Raw genomic sequence first — 16,620 nt, 5'->3', positions numbered from 1 at the left:
TCTTTAAATGTTTTGTAGAATTCTATTGGGAGTCCATCCTCTCCTGGTGTCTTATTATTTGGTAAATTTTTTATTATCTCTTGTATTTCTACTGTTCCAAATGGTTCTGTTAATTTATCTTGTTCCTCTATTTGTAGTTTTGGTAGTTCAATTTTAGTCAAAAATTCATCTATTTTCCCTTCTTTCCCTTCGTTTTCGGTTCGGTATAATTGTTCATAGAATTCTCTGAAGTTTTCCTTAATTTCTTTTGGATTATATGTAATTTGTTTGTCTTTTTTCCTTGTTGCCAATACCATTTTCTTAGTTTGCTCTGTCTTAAGCTGCCATGCTAGGATTTTGTGTGTTTTTTGAGAATATACTCCCTTGAAGAGAAATCTGAGGCATACCTTAAGAGGACAAAGAAGGGATTGACATTGTTTTTGGGATGATTCACTGAACATTTCTTGTGTATTTAAACAAAAACAAATATATTGTTCTGGATGTGTGTCATTCTTGGTACCATCCAAGCTTCTGGGTGTTCAAGTGAAATGGCAGATACAAGCACAGAATCAAGGCTAAATTTCGAGAGTAGCTCTGAATTCAGCACCTTTCAAAGGATGCCTCAATGGATGTAAAATGGCACAATGTGCAGGTGAATTCTGTCCTGATTAAAATTTACCCTTCAAAGTCTTATTTAGCCATTTACTACTTCTCTTCAAACTATGAATGTACATACTGAATATTTGTAGTATGGTCAATATTGTCAATGGGGCCTATTTCTCTTCATGTGAAAAGCAGAAAACTCCAGACTATTAGTCCCAATAAATGAAAGTGGAGGATTGCTACTTGGTTCACACCCACAATTTGGAGACCTGCTGGCCATATTTTGCTGGTGATTTCACTTGATCCTTCCTTCAGGATTTTAGTTGTTCATCTCCACCATGTGAATGAAATACGGTATGGCACTGTACAAAATGGGGCATTATTGTGAATCTGAAAAGTGATCACAAGGGGCTTGGGGTGCACAAGCATAATTTGGCATTACATTTCAAGAAAGTATTTGTATGCTGGTTAGTTTAAAGAAAAAAAACCATGGGTTTAAGGTGAGAACCTCCAAACAGACTTTGAACAGCTGTACACCTCAAGTTCCTGAATGTGGGGTAAATGGGGGGCTTTCATGGAAGAGTTTGGGGAGGGGAGGTTGCAGGGCATGATCTTGGAGATTTTAAATTCAGACCTACAGCACAGGACCGGGCCATTTTGGCCCACATGTCATGCTGCCCAATTACACCCAATTAACCTACACCCCCAGAGGGAGGAAACTGGAGCCCCCAGAGAAAACGAACGCAGACATGGGGAGAACATACAAACCCCTTACAGACAGCACAGGTGCGAGCCCCGGTCCTGATCGCTAGTGAAGTAAAGGCATTTTGCTAACAGGTGCATCAACTCTACCGCCCCAGTACAAAAGATGCTGTAAGCTTTTGGCGCACGAGGAAATATGTCATGTGAGTAGAACACAAGTGGGGAGAAAGATCAGCTGTGAATACTCTTGATGTAATCTCTTTTGCATCGGAGATACTGGGCACAGACTGGGAGATGGCTTTGTTGAGCACCTCCGCTCTATCTGCTGCAATAGCGTGGATCCCCAAGTGGCCACCCACTTCAATTCCCCATCTGCAGGTAACACCTTTTGTTGGCCTGACCTTCTCACCCAGCTATCCTTGTCTTTATTTTGACACTTTCCTGTACTTTGCTTATTTCTTGAAGTAGGTCCAAAACATTGGTAATATATCTTTACCTCCTATGGACACTGTGGGACTGGCTGAATTACTACAGCTTTTCTGTGAATCCTTCTGCCAGGTCTGACCAATGGCAACTGGTGGAAAGTGTAAATGTTTTTATGACTAGAGGCATGTGAATAATATTATGAGTGAAGAATCGGAGAGACATGACTTGTTTTTTTTTGTTTTCAGGGGTTCACATATGTAGCTCCATCAGTACTGGAAAGTGTGAAGGAAAAATTCTCGTTCGAACCAAAAATCCGTTCACCCCGCAGGTTTATTGGCAGCCCTCGGACTCCGGTGAGGTAATTTGATGCTCTCTATGCTTAGATGCATCTAAGGATATGGGAAGATAACAAATACAAGCTGCATTAGATGATTCAACTCCATCTGCACTCTGATCATGAACAAAACCATTGTCAACCCCTCTGTGTCTGTACGGAAGTGGTTTGCTCTTGATGTACAGCAAACTTTCCTCATTATCCACTGACCAAAGCATCAGAGGTGTCAGCGTAGCCACTCCTGTTAGTGAAGTGGTCCCAATCCTGATCCTAGCCATGACCATTCGCTGACTGTTGCACAACCTTCAGGTGCCATCCCACGGCAAACAGAAGCTGGATGCATGGGAGAGATTCTGGAGTACACTGTCTTTACCCAACACTTCCGTTAATGCACCACTGACCTTGCGAGTATGCAGATATGTCAATGGATAAAGAGGACATTGTGCATCATTGCTGAAGCAAGAGTGAAGTGTGCAGATTTATTTTTAGAATGTGGTTATTTAGTGCTGACCTTGTGCAGGTATATCCATAATTTGACATCTGCCAGATTACTTAGCAACTCCAAGTATTTTGTTGATCATCTGTGCTGGATTTGCCTGTTATAGACTCTTGTTAAATGAGCCTGTGATGTAAAGGTGAAACACTATTGGATCATACAGCCCATTGAAAGAGCCTGGCTCCCTTCAGGAACAGCCCAGTTAGTTTAATTTATTTATAGCACATTTAAAACAACTCCCGTTGTCCAAAGTGCTGTACAGATTAAAGCGACATCACAACTAGGCAACTATTTAAAATACCGAATAAAACAAATACGAGAAGTTAGAACACAAGGTAACGATCAGGTGCATGAGGACGACTCAAAACGCTAGTGAATAAAAGTGCATCTTCAATCTTGATATAAGAGTTGATGGAAAGGGCTGATTTGATAGATGGAGGAATGTTGTTCAACAGTTTTGGGGCTGCAATAGTGAAAATGTAATCTCTGAGTTTACGATTTAATCGCAGAACACCCAAGCGCCTCAAGTTAGCTGACCTGAGGGGTCTTGAAGTGGAATAAGGAGATCTGTGATATAAGAGGGGGCTGACCCATTAAGGGCTTTATAGATGTACTGGCAGCCAATGGAGGGAGGCCAGAATAGGAGTGATAGGGCCCCTCTTCTTGGCACTTGTCAGGAGGCTGGCTGCAGCATTCTGAACCAGTTTCAAATGGGATAATGAAGATTGACTACTCCTGGTATATAGAGAGAACAGTCTAAATGGGAGAAAATAGGACTTGGATAACTTTCTAAAGATATTTAAATGAAAGGAATAATTTGATTTTGGCAATAGTGCAAATCTGGAAAAAAGCTAGCTTTTACTGCTGCATTAACTTGTTTGTTGAACCTGAAGCTGGAATTAATTATCACAACAAGGGATTTGACATGGGGTGTAATGTGGGTGGATAAGTTACCAAGACTATTGGAGATAATTTTGGTGGAATTCGAGGGACCAAATAGGATAACCTCAAATTTACCCTTGCTTAGTGGTAAAATGTTTTGAGCCATCGAACACTTTATATTCTCTAGACAGTTAATGAGACTGGTTGTCTTAGTGGCTGTTAGGTTTCATGGGGAGATAGTTAGTCGTGATCCCCAGTTTTCTTCCTCCAGTTTTATTTCTCCCATTTGGGTCTGTATTCACTATTCTATCAAGAAATCTGTTCAACATCCTAACTACTTTTTTCCTCTCTATTTTAATTCATTCCTTTAGCAAATCACCTTGAAACAATTTAAAAAAAAAAAGGCCTCTGACACGAACCTGATATCTGTGTAATGGCCCTTGTGACAAAGTGAATGAACCAACTAAAAGTCATCACGATGGGCCATTGTAAAGGCTGCCTTCAACCAATTGTTGAGTGGAGAGATTTAAAGTTTCACATCTGGCAGGGTTCCATTACAATTGGTGAAAAGCTTGAATGGTTCATATTGTAGTTCTCAGTTAATTCACTCCTTTCATTTTCTATGAAAATAAGATTTTTATTTCTGCTTGTCTTTAAATGTAGAATTGTTATATGAAGTATGCAGGATGGTGAATATTCTTTCACAGTGGCTGGTTGTGATGGAATAAGATATAAACTCTGTTTAATGCTCTACTGGTAAATCACGAAAATCTGTAGGCACTGTGTTTGAAGTAAAAGCCCACCCAGCCCTCCCTCCTCTCCCTCATTGCTTCTGTCCCTTCCCTCCTTTCTCCACCTATCATCTCTTGCCTTTGCCAACCCCCCCTCTCCCCCAATCTTTTTGTTCAGACACCTGCCGGCATTCTCTCAAGCCCGAAACGTCCATTATGTATCTTTACCTTTGCTTCATAAAGGACGCTGTTTGACCTGCTGAGAGCTTCTCCAGCATTTTGTGTTTAATGCTCGACTTTTGGGTTCCACTGTCCAGTGCACTATACTAAATGGATGGCTCATGTTGAAGGAAGATTGCATTGATTTAAGGTGAGCTGGCCAATGAATACAGCATTGGCTTGATGTTAGGAGTTAAAGGGTAGTAGAGAATGCTTGTTGTTTAGATTGGAGGACTGACCAATGCTGTGCCACAGGGTTTGAGTTTGCTGTTTCTCATCTATGTTAATGACTTAGAATTCAACTTTGTTAGCGTGGTTTGTGAGTTTGTGGATGACATCAGAACTGATGGTGGAGGAAGGTTACATTTAATTTTTATTTATGGGCTAATGAGCCCATCCCACCCAAATATAACTATTAACCCAGAAACCCTGTACATTTTTAGAGGGTGGGAGAAAACTGGAGAAAATCCATGTGGGCATTGGGAGAACCTACAAACTCCTTGCCGTCAGCGCCAGATTCGATACCCAGTCACTGGCACCGTAATAGCTTTGCACTCTCAGTGCCACCCTGATCTGAAATTACAATCAGATCGAGATGAAATGGCCACAGAACAGCGGATGGTATTTAATGAGGTGTTCCACTTTGGAAGGTTGAATTGGGGCAGGACCTGGAGAAGGGTACATAGTTCTGAGAAAGTGGCCACACAGGCAAGGTGGTGAAGATGATGGTTGGCACACTTCCCTTCATTGGTCAGGGCATTTAGTGCAGGAACAGGGATGTCATTTTACTCTGTACAAGACTTTAAGACCACTCATGAGTATTGTGTGTAGTTTTGATTACCCAGCTGAAGGAAAAATGTCATGAAGCTGAAATGATTCTCCAGAATGTTACTGGAACTGAATTGGAGAGGCTGGGAATTTTCTCCCTGGAGCACAAGAAGTTAGAGGGGCACAAATAAGGTCATCATAAAGTCATCTTTTTTCCAGGTAAGCGAGTCGAAAACGAGGGAACAGATTAAAGGTGAGAGGGTAAAAATTGTAAAGAGACGAGAGGAGCACCTTTTTCCACAGAGAGGTTGGTGGGAATGCAGAACAAGGTTGTAGAGGTGGGTACGGTCGTAATATTCAAAAGCCATTGAAACGGGTTTGTGGATAGGAAGGGAAGGTTTCAAGGGATATGGACCAACTGCAGGGAAATGGGACTGGCTTGATTATACAACTTGGTCATCATTGGTCAAAGTTGGGCCAAATGGTCTATTTCTGTCTCTGAATTCAAAAATAACATTGTCTTGAACACAATATCAGTGTGACAAGTAGCTGGCCATTGAAATTAGTGGAGTGCATCAAGTTGGAACAAAATGGAATGGTTTCAAAATAAAAACTGTCAGATCTCCTCAAAGTCACCAGCTTGAGGCTCCTGACGGGTGGAAATGCAGCCTCCCACTCCAAGGCATTTACACTTGCCCTGTGAACTACTTCGGGGCCCCGGAGACAGAGCAGAGAAATTTCTTCGTTGTGTTTCTCCACAAAAGAAAGTAATGAGTGAAAATACTAAATTGTCGTAATTTCTGTGTGAGATTGTTTGTCTCATTCTGCCCCTCTTATTCATGACATTTTATTTTACATTAATCATTTTTTTTAGGTTTTTTTGTTTGGCTGGAGAGAGGTCACCTTGTGCGCGAGTTGCCTCAAATGTGGGTCCTCTTTTATACAGGTTTGTACAGAATGTTGGAAGATCCTGGATAGTTTCCCACCATGTATGATTTGAACATTCTTAGATTAGCTCAAAGCAGATTGTTTACTCTGACGGGTCCACTTGAAGTCTCTTTGTTTTGCAGCCCAGTCAAGTTTTCTTCTGCTGACTGCTGGGGTCGGGCAGCCGTTGTGGAACCACCCAGAGGGCGTGGGTCATCGGACTACCCAATGGACGTTGGGACGGAACAGATGGATGTAACAGTGAGCGGAGAGGCATCGGCTCCGCTGCCGATCCGCCATCCCATGGGCGTGAACTCTGTGCCTTTCAAAAAGCAAACGTACCCCGTGCCCCCCAACAGACCAGCACATCTGCGCATGAACCTATGACAACAGCTGACCGTGCAAGGAAGGGAAAATAGAACGCCAATGCAAGACTGTGGATGGAAGTGCCGGCTGAGTACAAACGGGAGAGTGTTTTTGGGGAATACTCCCCATCTTTTTCTCAGCCCTTTACAAAAATGTCCATGGAAATCTTGGTTCAGAGCTGTTATACAATTAAAACGTGCATCACTGACTGGAAAAAAAGGGAGATTAAAATAATTGGCAGAGTGGTGAACGTCTCCGAGAAACCCGTTCTGGAACATTTTCGGGGGAATTGATGTTCCGCATGGTCATTCACCTCTTGAGGTTCTGCACTTGAGATGAACAGAAAACACTCATGGCTCACCATTGTTCATGGTGTTGAAGAAATCTTCCTGCTTAGGTGCCTGATGAACACAGTATTACCAAAGGCAGTGTTGTGCACAGCTTTTGCCTGAACTTCTCAATCAAACTGACGCTTGTGTCCAGAGGGTGGAGATGGGTGCAGAGAATGCTGGGTACATCTGCACCTCGGATGGAAACGATTGCACCTTGTCCTAATGTTGTTCTAGCTCAATCTCAGAAACTCATACTGGTCTTGGAGCCCACATAAATGCTGTCGATGGAGAGCAATCATGGATTTTTTTAAAATCTACCACGCTGCAATGCGTGCATGTGATTCAATTGCATCAACTCTTTAGTACATTTAAGTCTTAAAAGCCTAAGTTTGCTTTATGTAGACTTAATGTTTGAAGAGGTTTAAAGTTTACCACATTATCTGCCTTTTTGCTTACTGCAATTATACTCTTAGAGTTTTCTGTAATCACAGTACTGGAATAGATTTTTTTGAAATGAACTCATACAACCTGCTGAGAGTATGTTGCCATAGAGGTGATGGTGTGCTGTAAGCACTTTAAACTCTGGCCAATGTAGATTTCTAGCTCATTGTGACATGAGATTCCAATTTAAATCATCTTTTGTGCCCCATTAAAATTCACCCTTCTGCATCTCCTTCAAAATATGTTCGCGTGTCAGTGTCTACATTATGAAACACTGAGATTATAGACCCAAACACTGGTGTTCCTCCAACCTACTGGATATAGTGGTTACAAGGAAGACGGGGAAATGAAGGGGAACCCTTTAGATCCAAAGCAAGTTTTCCCAGGGTTCAAGCCTCTCCGAGTCTGAAGTTGACAATTTTGCAGGATGAGCATGGAAACATGGTGCTAAACTAGACACTGCAGAAAGCATTTTCTTCCTGAGCTATAAAATACTTGACCAATCTTTGCTCTGGATCTGCCATGCTGTGATCTATGCTTCCAGGTCTGATTTCGGTGAAGTATAGCGTGTGCTGAATCGTTTTTGCTTTTCCTTTCCTTCTACAGTTGAAGTTAGTTGAGCCATAAGGATACAAGCCATAAATGCCTTTAAGCATGTAAAGGCAATCTGGCATGCATTTGGCCTTTTTTTCAGTACGAAACCATGAGAGCCTAAAGCAGATTTTAGAAATGGCTGTTATACAGATATCTTGGAGAGATGAAAAGGCACTGACAAAGTCTATTTTGTAGTTTCTATGTTCTTTGTCATTTCTTATTCTTTGGGTCACTGCCCTATGCTTTGTTTTTGTATTTTGTTTTTGCTAAGTCAATTTAGGATTTTTATCACAGGACCTTTCCTAATTCTTTATGGGCCGTCGCCTCACCCTTCCCCCGCCCATTTTTAATTACTGCGGCAATGCTCCATGGACTTGAATACATTACCTTTGACATTTTATTCAAGTAGAAAATAATGGAAAACCAAATGGCCTCTGAGCAGAACACATCGGCCTGAAGTGCAAGAAATGGTAGCAGGAAACCAACAGTGCAAGAGAAGGATTGGCTTCGATGTGTTCAGTGAAAGGTAGTTGATTGCTGGTTCCACTTTCCCCTTGCATCCCTCTCTTGATGAGAATTATCACACAAAAAAATGTTTCCATTGTTTTTAAACTTTATGCTCCAGACAATATCAAATTATTGTCGCCTGTTCTATTTTTCAGTAAAATCTTGGTTGGGATTGCTACTTGGGAGAACAGGCAGAAACTTGTGGGTCTCGTGGTGCCCCAGGGTCACCATTTTCAGCTCTCTATTCATCGGACCTGTGCTGATTGGTTTCAATCCACCTGGCGTTCATTCTGGTCATTAATGACCAAAGCTGGATTTTCAGTGTCATGTGATGCCACTTGATTTGGTAAAGTTAAAGTCATCTAATCCTGAAATTGTCATGGCTAAACACATACCCAATTAGTGGCAAACACTAACGTTTTGATTGGTTTCAGAAGTAATAAAACGGCTTACTATTTCCCATTGCCTTCCCTGAAATGGGGATGTTCCTCATGCAATCATCACCCATTCCTTTGACTGTGGAAGATTCATTCAGGCTCAGGAATCTGATACCTGACTCCTTCCATTCATGTTGAACAAAAATCAGTTTTCCTGAAGTTATTTGAGCAATGTTGAGGATGAAGTGCAGACGAACAATCTCAGAATCTACTGCAGCCACACAATTCTTTTTGCAGCGAGTTGGAGTAGAGAAACTCTTCAGCTGCCAAACTGATGGAAAGTTAGCTTGCAGATGATGCACCACAGGTCGACGGTCACTCTTCCCTTCGGGTTTGGATTGTAGTGTCGGTTCTGTGCGGGGACATAGCTGTAACTTTTTCAGAACAGGATTGTGTCGTGAGCCTCTGTCCCAGCACCAGAGGCTGTTGACGTTCATCATCATATCACACCGAGAGCAAAGACTATTGGCCAGTGTTTATGCGTTTTATTGCAATGTCATATAAGAGTTTGATGGAGTAATTTTAACAAGCCCAAACTAAAAGCAATTTACAAATTCCCATGGCTAACCATATTTTTACGGGAACAACCTTGAGGAAGAGTAGTTTTGTTGACTTTTTTGTTAAAGGAATTATCATGTTTATATTTTAAGTTTGCAAGAGTTACAAAATCCCCCACTACTTGGCTATTGGATTGTGAGAAATTTCAAATCACTGGTTTCTGAGCAGGCTACTTTCTAGGATAGAGTAATGCAGTGTCTTTGAATTGGAATGGTCCATTAGTTTAAAGTTGCTCAATCAATGCACAAAACTCTTTTATTTCAATGTTTCAGAGCAAGGTTAAAAATCAGTGTCCTCTCATGTACTTCAATCAATTAACCTTCAAAATGATTGGAAAAAAAGAAGTTTTACTCTTGTTATATTGTAAAAATTCTTGAAATTGATTTTTGAGAGAACCGAAATTAGGTCATAACGCTGTCGGAGTATTCTTTCATCATGTCATTTACATTGTATTTAATTTCCAATCTCATTTACATGAAAGAAAAAATAATAAGGGATTATTTGGATGGGATCATGCACTTGCTGGAGACCAGATTGCAAGTGCCTTTGGCAGCCCCATATTGGATAGGACAGAACTGAAATTATAAGGTTGAGAGAACATGGGTTCCGCATCCTCCTTATCACTTGTCCTGCTGTGCTTTCACACCCGTGGTTGAAGTGGAGGAAATGGCTGGCAACAATGTTATAGCAGGTTAGCAAACCTGCATTTACTGGGCAATTTGAAAGGTGGGAAATCAAGCAGGTGCTCTCTAGCAGCGCAAGGTCATAGACGTTGTAGACTGACTGCAGAAAATAGCAATTAAGCAATGAATTTTTGTTCTGCAATCAGTCTCTTATACATGCAGTCTGCAATCGTGTAAAGTCTCATTAATTTTTCAGTCTGTAATCAACCCAAACATTTTGGAATGAGCATTGGTGATCTTAGTAATTTTTTTTTAAATCTAACATTTCCAAAGAATTGTGCTAAATTTTGAAGTTAAAATTCTTGAACTCTTCAACTTCTGGGGAATTAATTAAAATTATATTCTAAATGCAAAATAAAGCTTCGTCTGGCAGTTAATTCAATTCCTTTCACGGAACCTGAGCCTTTCTGCTTTTGGCACCTCTCACCCTATTCTTTCTCCTTTTTGATGCACGTCCCGTAAATTGGGGAAAATGCAGGAAGGAAGGAAGAAGAGGGAAGTGAAAAATGTGGCAAATCTCAATTTATTGTGTATCGCTTGGATTTTAATGGATTGTGGACAACAGCAGTTTTTAAAAAGCAATGTATTTTGCTCAGTTTTGTGCACTGTTTTTCATCAAGTAATTTGGTCCCCTCCTAGGACAAGTTCCTTGAAAAGAAACTTCCTGGAAGACCCTCTTGGGAACATTTAATCCCAACTGTTCATGGAAGGTTTAGCATTCTGTTCAATGCTTATGGTGAGCTAACAAGTTGGCACTCACTCTACCTCCATAAACCCCCTCCAGCAGTGTTACATTTCTGACTTGGAGAAACCTCTGTTGGGGAAGGAAAGATTTCAATAGACAGTTGAAGCCTTGGTGGGCCATTTGGCATTTAGTGAGAGATCAAACTATGCAAATTATATTTGTTCCCCCCCCCCCCCCCCCACCTTCCATTCTATTTTATGTAAATAAAGCTCAAACAATGTGGATTTTGCTAATTGTTTAATAATCTTTGCCAAATGGGCATTGTATTTTAACAGATTTATGAAAGTTTTAATCAATCCTTATTTTTGTATGATCTGTTTGAATCTTGGTTGCAGCCAAAGTGGCTGGTTGATTTGAATAATAGAAGAAACATTTTATAAACTGCTTCTTTTTCCTCTTCTTCCAAGGCTTTATTTTGTAGATTTATTGATTACTTTGTAATTCTTTAGCACGTATGTATTTGTGGGGAAGTAGAGAAATATCAGTTGATCAAAGGTTTTCATCTTTCATGAATGTATAGTCTTTTTGGACTATTAAATTTATTTTTGTGTGTAAATGTAGCTATTCAAACTCCCATTAATGTATATTTGAGTTTGTCAGTCGGGTAGAGATGGAAATATATGAATGTGTTTCATTGTCCAGCTGTTAATGAAGTTGGTCCTTGCATTGGATCCAGTTTGTGGGAGGGATCTCATGGAGAAGAAGCACTTTTAATATTCCAATTGGAATGTCTCACCCACTGCAACTAACTTGAAGAGTCCGCAGCTTCCTTCCCGTTCCTTTATCATTGTTCCATTTTGCTCTAATGCTAAAGGTTGGTGTCCAGGACTGGAGAAAGGGGAATCTCACTCCAACATTGGGTAAGAGCTTGTCAGAGATTTTCATGCCAGCCTTGCATCAATGTGACAATTCAGTATCACTAAGACATAGTTCGGCTCTTTAGAAATTTAGAATCTGAATCAGAATTTATTGTCAAGTGACCAAGTCACGAAATTTGGTGTTTTGCGGCAGTATCACAGCGCAAACAATCATATTATGAACCATCTTACAACACTAATATATAAAAAAAATAAAATAGTAGTGAACGAAAAGTAAGGTAGTGCCTTTGGTTCATTGGTCTTTTAGGAATCCGATGGCAGTGGGGAAGAAGCTGTCCCTGTGCCACTGAGTGCTCGCCTTTAGGCTCCTGTACCTTTTCCCCGATGGTAGAAGAGTGAAAAGGATAGAGGCTGCCTCATATAGATGTCCTCAATAGAGTGAAGTCTAAAGTTTATTCTTGTCCTGAAGTTTATTCTTGCACCTCCATACCAGCCAGAATGCTCTCCACGGTCCACCTGCAGAAGTTTACAGGAGTCTCGGTGACATACCAAATCTCCTCAAACACCTCACAAAATCCACCCACTGATGAGCCTTTTGGTGATTGCATCAATGTGGAGGCTCCAGGACAGATCCTCGGAGATGTTGACATCCAAGAATTTGAAGTTCCTGATTCTCTCCACTACTGAGCCCTTGATGAGGACTGGGTCATGTTCCACTGACTCCCTCCTGAAGTCCACAGTCTTCTTGGTTTTGTTGATCTTGATGTGACACCACTCCAAGAGCTGATCTCTCTCCCTCCTGTTTGCTTCCTCATTGCCATTTGTGATTTTGCTGACAACTGGTGCCATCAGCAAACTTGTAGAGTTTGTGCCTGGCCACACAGTCATGGGTGTATAACAAGTAGACCAGTGAGCTAAGCACTCATCCTCGTGGTGTGACTGTGTTGATAATCAGTGAAGAGGAGACCTTGCTTCCAATTTGTACTGACTAGTCTTCCAGTGAGAAATTCAAGGATCCAGTTGCAAAGGGGGGTGGGGGGGGGGGGGGGTGTTGTGGTTAAGAAGCCTAGAGCTTGTAGCTTCTTGACCAGAACTGAGGGAATAATGGTATTGAAGGCTGAACTGTAATTGATGAAGAGTGGCCGTATCTATGAATGAATGTTTTCGAGGTGATCCAGAGCTGAGTGGAGAGCTAGCGATATTGCATCTGCTGTGGAGCAATTGTGACGATAGGCAAATTGCAGTGGGTCCAGATCTTTGCTTTGTTACGTATTAATTCTGGCCATGACCAGCCTCTCAAAAGAATTTAATCACAGTAGAAGTTAGTGCTACTGGGCAATAGTTGTTGAGGCAGCTCACACTGGTCTTGGGCACCAGGATGATTGATCCCCTTTTGAAAGTTCAGGAAATATTTTTTTGATCAGCAACTTCTTTTAACTGCTGGACAAACTTTGTGATCTAGATGTTGCAGTGAACACTAGGGACACTGCAGTTACATTTCATTCCTAGTGATATTTTTAGCATCTGCTTCACTGTTTAAATGATTACTCGGTGGGGTGGCACTGTTGACGTCGTGTGTAGCACAGCGCCAACGATCAGGGCCGGGGTTCGAATCCCGTGCCGTCTGCAAGGAGTTTGTACGTTCTCCCTGTGTCTGCGTCGGTTTCCTCCAGGGGCTCCAGTTTCCTCCCACCATTTTAAATGTACCAGGGGCGTAGGTTAATTGGGCAGCACTGACTCATGGGCCAAAAGTGCTTTATGTCAATTTAAATTTAAAAATTTAAGCTTCAAACATGTCCACTTTCTGACTGTTGCTGGGGATGAGATGGACGGACATCAATTTATGGCAAGTTTATCATCTTCAGCAGTTAAACAGGATGCTGGGTTAGTTTGGATTTCCCAATATTAGGAGCTTGGCAAATATGCAAGCACTATTACAGCATAAAATGATCATTCCATCTATTTTTTTGTTACATAAAAAGTTCTAACTTTTGGAAAGTAGGTCTATGCTTGATTTCCACATACATTGAATAAATTATCTCAAATCTGTGGTTGGGTGAAAGGTTAATAAATGGACCACAGTGTTCCCCTGAGGAACTCAGCAGGTCTCAGTGTCCATAGGAGGTAAAGATGTACATCCAATGTTTCAGGCCTGAGCCCTTCAAGATGTGAGTGAAAATCTGGCAGAAGCTTTAATGCTGGGGAGAAGGGAAGGAAGAGCAGGGGTAGAAGAACAGACAGAGGGTGATATTGGACAAAGGACAGATGAGGGAAGGTTAGAATTGATAGGGGGAGGGTTGGCTCTGTGAATGCAGAGCTGAGGAAAGGAGACAGGGGTCGATGGGGGCGGGGGCAACTGAAACTGGAAAAGTCGATGTCAATGCCGTCCAGTCGGAGAATGCCCAGATGGAATATGAGATGTTATTCCTCTGATCTGCTCGTAGCTCCAGTCCATCAGTGCACAAGACATGGGAGTGGGGCAGAAATTGTAATGGCAAGGTTCCTGGAAGTAAGGCCAGTAACAGGTTTTTAAATCACGCACAGATTGCTGCATATTAGTGATGCAAGATTGGTCCATCCCTGCCCCATCACCGTTCCAACTTGTTTGCATTGTAAACCATTAGCAAACTCAGTCACTCAGCCAGCAAGAGGTTAGAAAATGAGCAGTGGTCTCATTATCCATGGTGCACATCACCCATTTACATTAAATTGAGGCCAATAACCCTTCCTCTGCTCTGCACTCCCTCCTTTAAACAAAATTACTTTAAATCAATGCAAGTGCAGTATTACCACACTCCTTTATCTTTTTCACTTACCCTGCATCCCACTCAACCCCCTCTGATCCCTCTGTATCAGGACTCTCCTGCCCGTAACCACTGGGCAACTGAGTGAGATGCTCTTAAAACATGTTTGAGTTAACCTTGATCTTCAAAATGAATGTGTGATTGATATAATGTCCTTTTCTAAGTAGCCTCGTGTCTGTTTCTGCTTCTAAATTGCTGCAGGTTTTACTCCATAATATATTCTTTGATGGTAAAACATGAATCTTTTTGTTGAGCCACAAAAGAAAGCTGCTGATGCTGGGCACGTCATTTTTGAGGGAAAAAGGCAAGGGGAGTTCAGTCGTTCTCCAGTGAAACATGAAAATCTGCAGGTTCTGGGATTGTAGTAAAAACACAGAAATACAAGAGGAACTCAGCAGGTCTTGCAGCCTCTATAGGAGGTAAAGATACATAACTAGTGTCTGGGGCCTGAACCCTAAAGGGATCAGTTATATACTTTACCTCTGATGGACTCTGAGACTTGCTGAGTTCTTCTAGCATTTCTGTCAATCATCTTTCAAAATAGGGTGGCTTTCTGATGAGAGCTAAGTTTTAGGTTAGCGTAGCAGTTAATGCAATGCTGTTTGTTACAAAGCCAGTAACCCAGGTTAGAATCCTCCACTGTCCCTAAGGAGTTTGCACATTCTCCTGTTTCCTCCCACCCTTCAAAACGTACGGGGGTTGCAGGATCACTTGGGTGTAATTGGGTGGCACAGATTTAAATGGCTGGAATCGGCTTCTACCGTGCTGTAAATTAATTTAAATTTATCATCTGTATTACTTACTTTTCTGTTCCATATCAACCAATGGGAATGTTGAATTTTGTGCTCTTGTTTTTAAATGTTTTTTCCTTCTTTCAACTAAAAGCAGTTTGCACTGTTATTACTGCCTTTTTATTAAATGGATTGCAACTGGCATTACTGGCCTTGGGACTGAGTGGTGGTGCGTGCATACATACGTTTGGGAATTTTTCATGTCATAATTGACAAGGCTTAATATTTAATTTCTCCACCCCCGCACTTTCCCAGACTCAAACCATCAAAATAAGTCAATTATATTGTGACTATATGTCAAATTATGCAACATATAATCAGTAAAAAATTTTACATCGCAGTAAAGCTTCATTCCAGGCAATGTAAAAAAAAATTATGGATTCAGCCACATCCTTCAGCTGGTAGGAGGACTTCTTTCTGAATCGAGTTTAATGCATCTTGTACATCAGGGAATTGGATTCTGTATTAAATACTATCTGGTCACTCATCTGGAAGTCTGTTTGGATGCTGCAACTCAGATGAAAGGAATTGAACTGGATCAAGTGGGTGCAGTGATCATGACTGCTGGACCTCCGGTGTGTATTATGTACAACTTGGAATATCTTCATGGTGAGATTTCACTGCCTCCCCACTGAATGTGGTTTGATGAAGCTTTCTACAATGTTCAGCTGGAATTTCCTTTAGACATCTGATTAGATCCATCTCTACTTGCATGGACAATCTTGTTGGTTACCATCGACTGTGTAGAACAAGGAGAAGCAAAGCCCCCTTTACCCCCAGTGCTTCGTTCCAAGAAGAACAAAACAGCACAAGTTTCTCACCGTAACATTTGAAAGATGTGTGAACATTGGACTTGGGTAACTTTTTCCTCCGATTTTAGCATGGTGCTCTTATTACTGGAGAATCTTGCCTAAATACACTGTTGCCTGAGTAAAAATGGCGTGAAGCTACATTACTTTTCTCCTTGCTAATCATCTTGTACTTAGCTTTATTATTGAAATCAAATCGGGTCAATGAATGAACAGCTGTAAAATCCCATTAAAAGGCAAATTTGAATGAATACTGTTGTCTGGAATTTCTGTGATTGGCAAGGGCAGTGGGTGTTATTTTGTATTTGTACCAGTTGCAGGATGCATGCATTCCCCATTGATTGGAAAGTAAAACCATGGTGATGTATATATTGGGATGAATTCTCCAAGTACTGCTTAAAACCACTTGGATGAACTAATTTGAAGCCATATTCTTGGCTTATGCTTCAATCATTACTACACAGAGCACAGGTAAGGTTTGATTTTGCACGTTTTTGTGGTTAATTTTTGTTTAGAGCTGGGGATGGTGAGAAGTGCAAAGGCGGACAGAACAAATGTTGGAATCTGGGGCAAAAAAAAAACAAACGAGCAGCATCTGCTGAGGGAAATGGACAGTTGATGTTTTCAGTTGTCCAGGGACTTTGTTAAGGGAATGCAAAATCAGTGAT

General features: G+C 41.3%; 1 protein-coding gene across 9 annotated transcripts in view; it reads left to right on the top strand.

Moving 5' to 3' along the window:
• The window catches only part of rps6kb1a (ribosomal protein S6 kinase b, polypeptide 1a), a 211,542-nt gene extending 195,339 nt beyond the window's left edge, over positions 1 to 16,203 (top strand). For 7 of the 9 annotated variants that reach the window (XM_069910976.1, XM_069910977.1, XM_069910980.1 and 4 more), the window contains 3 exons: positions 1,956 to 2,068; positions 6,015 to 6,086; positions 6,211 to 16,203. In XM_069910976.1, coding sequence (XP_069767077.1) covers positions 1,956 to 2,068; positions 6,015 to 6,086; positions 6,211 to 6,454 — 429 coding nt within the window. In that variant the 3' untranslated portion in view covers positions 6,455 to 16,203. The remainder of the gene's footprint in view (positions 1 to 1,955; positions 2,069 to 6,014; positions 6,087 to 6,210) is intronic. The other 2 variants (XM_069910978.1, XM_069910979.1) reach the window with 2 other exon arrangements.
• The last annotated feature ends 417 nt before the right edge of the window (positions 16,204 to 16,620 follow it).

This window comes from Narcine bancroftii, chromosome 14 (assembly GCF_036971445.1).
Source record: "Narcine bancroftii isolate sNarBan1 chromosome 14, sNarBan1.hap1, whole genome shotgun sequence".
Taxonomy (NCBI): domain Eukaryota; kingdom Metazoa; phylum Chordata; class Chondrichthyes; order Torpediniformes; family Narcinidae; genus Narcine; species Narcine bancroftii.
This window is presented reverse-complemented; position numbering and strand designations above follow the sequence as displayed.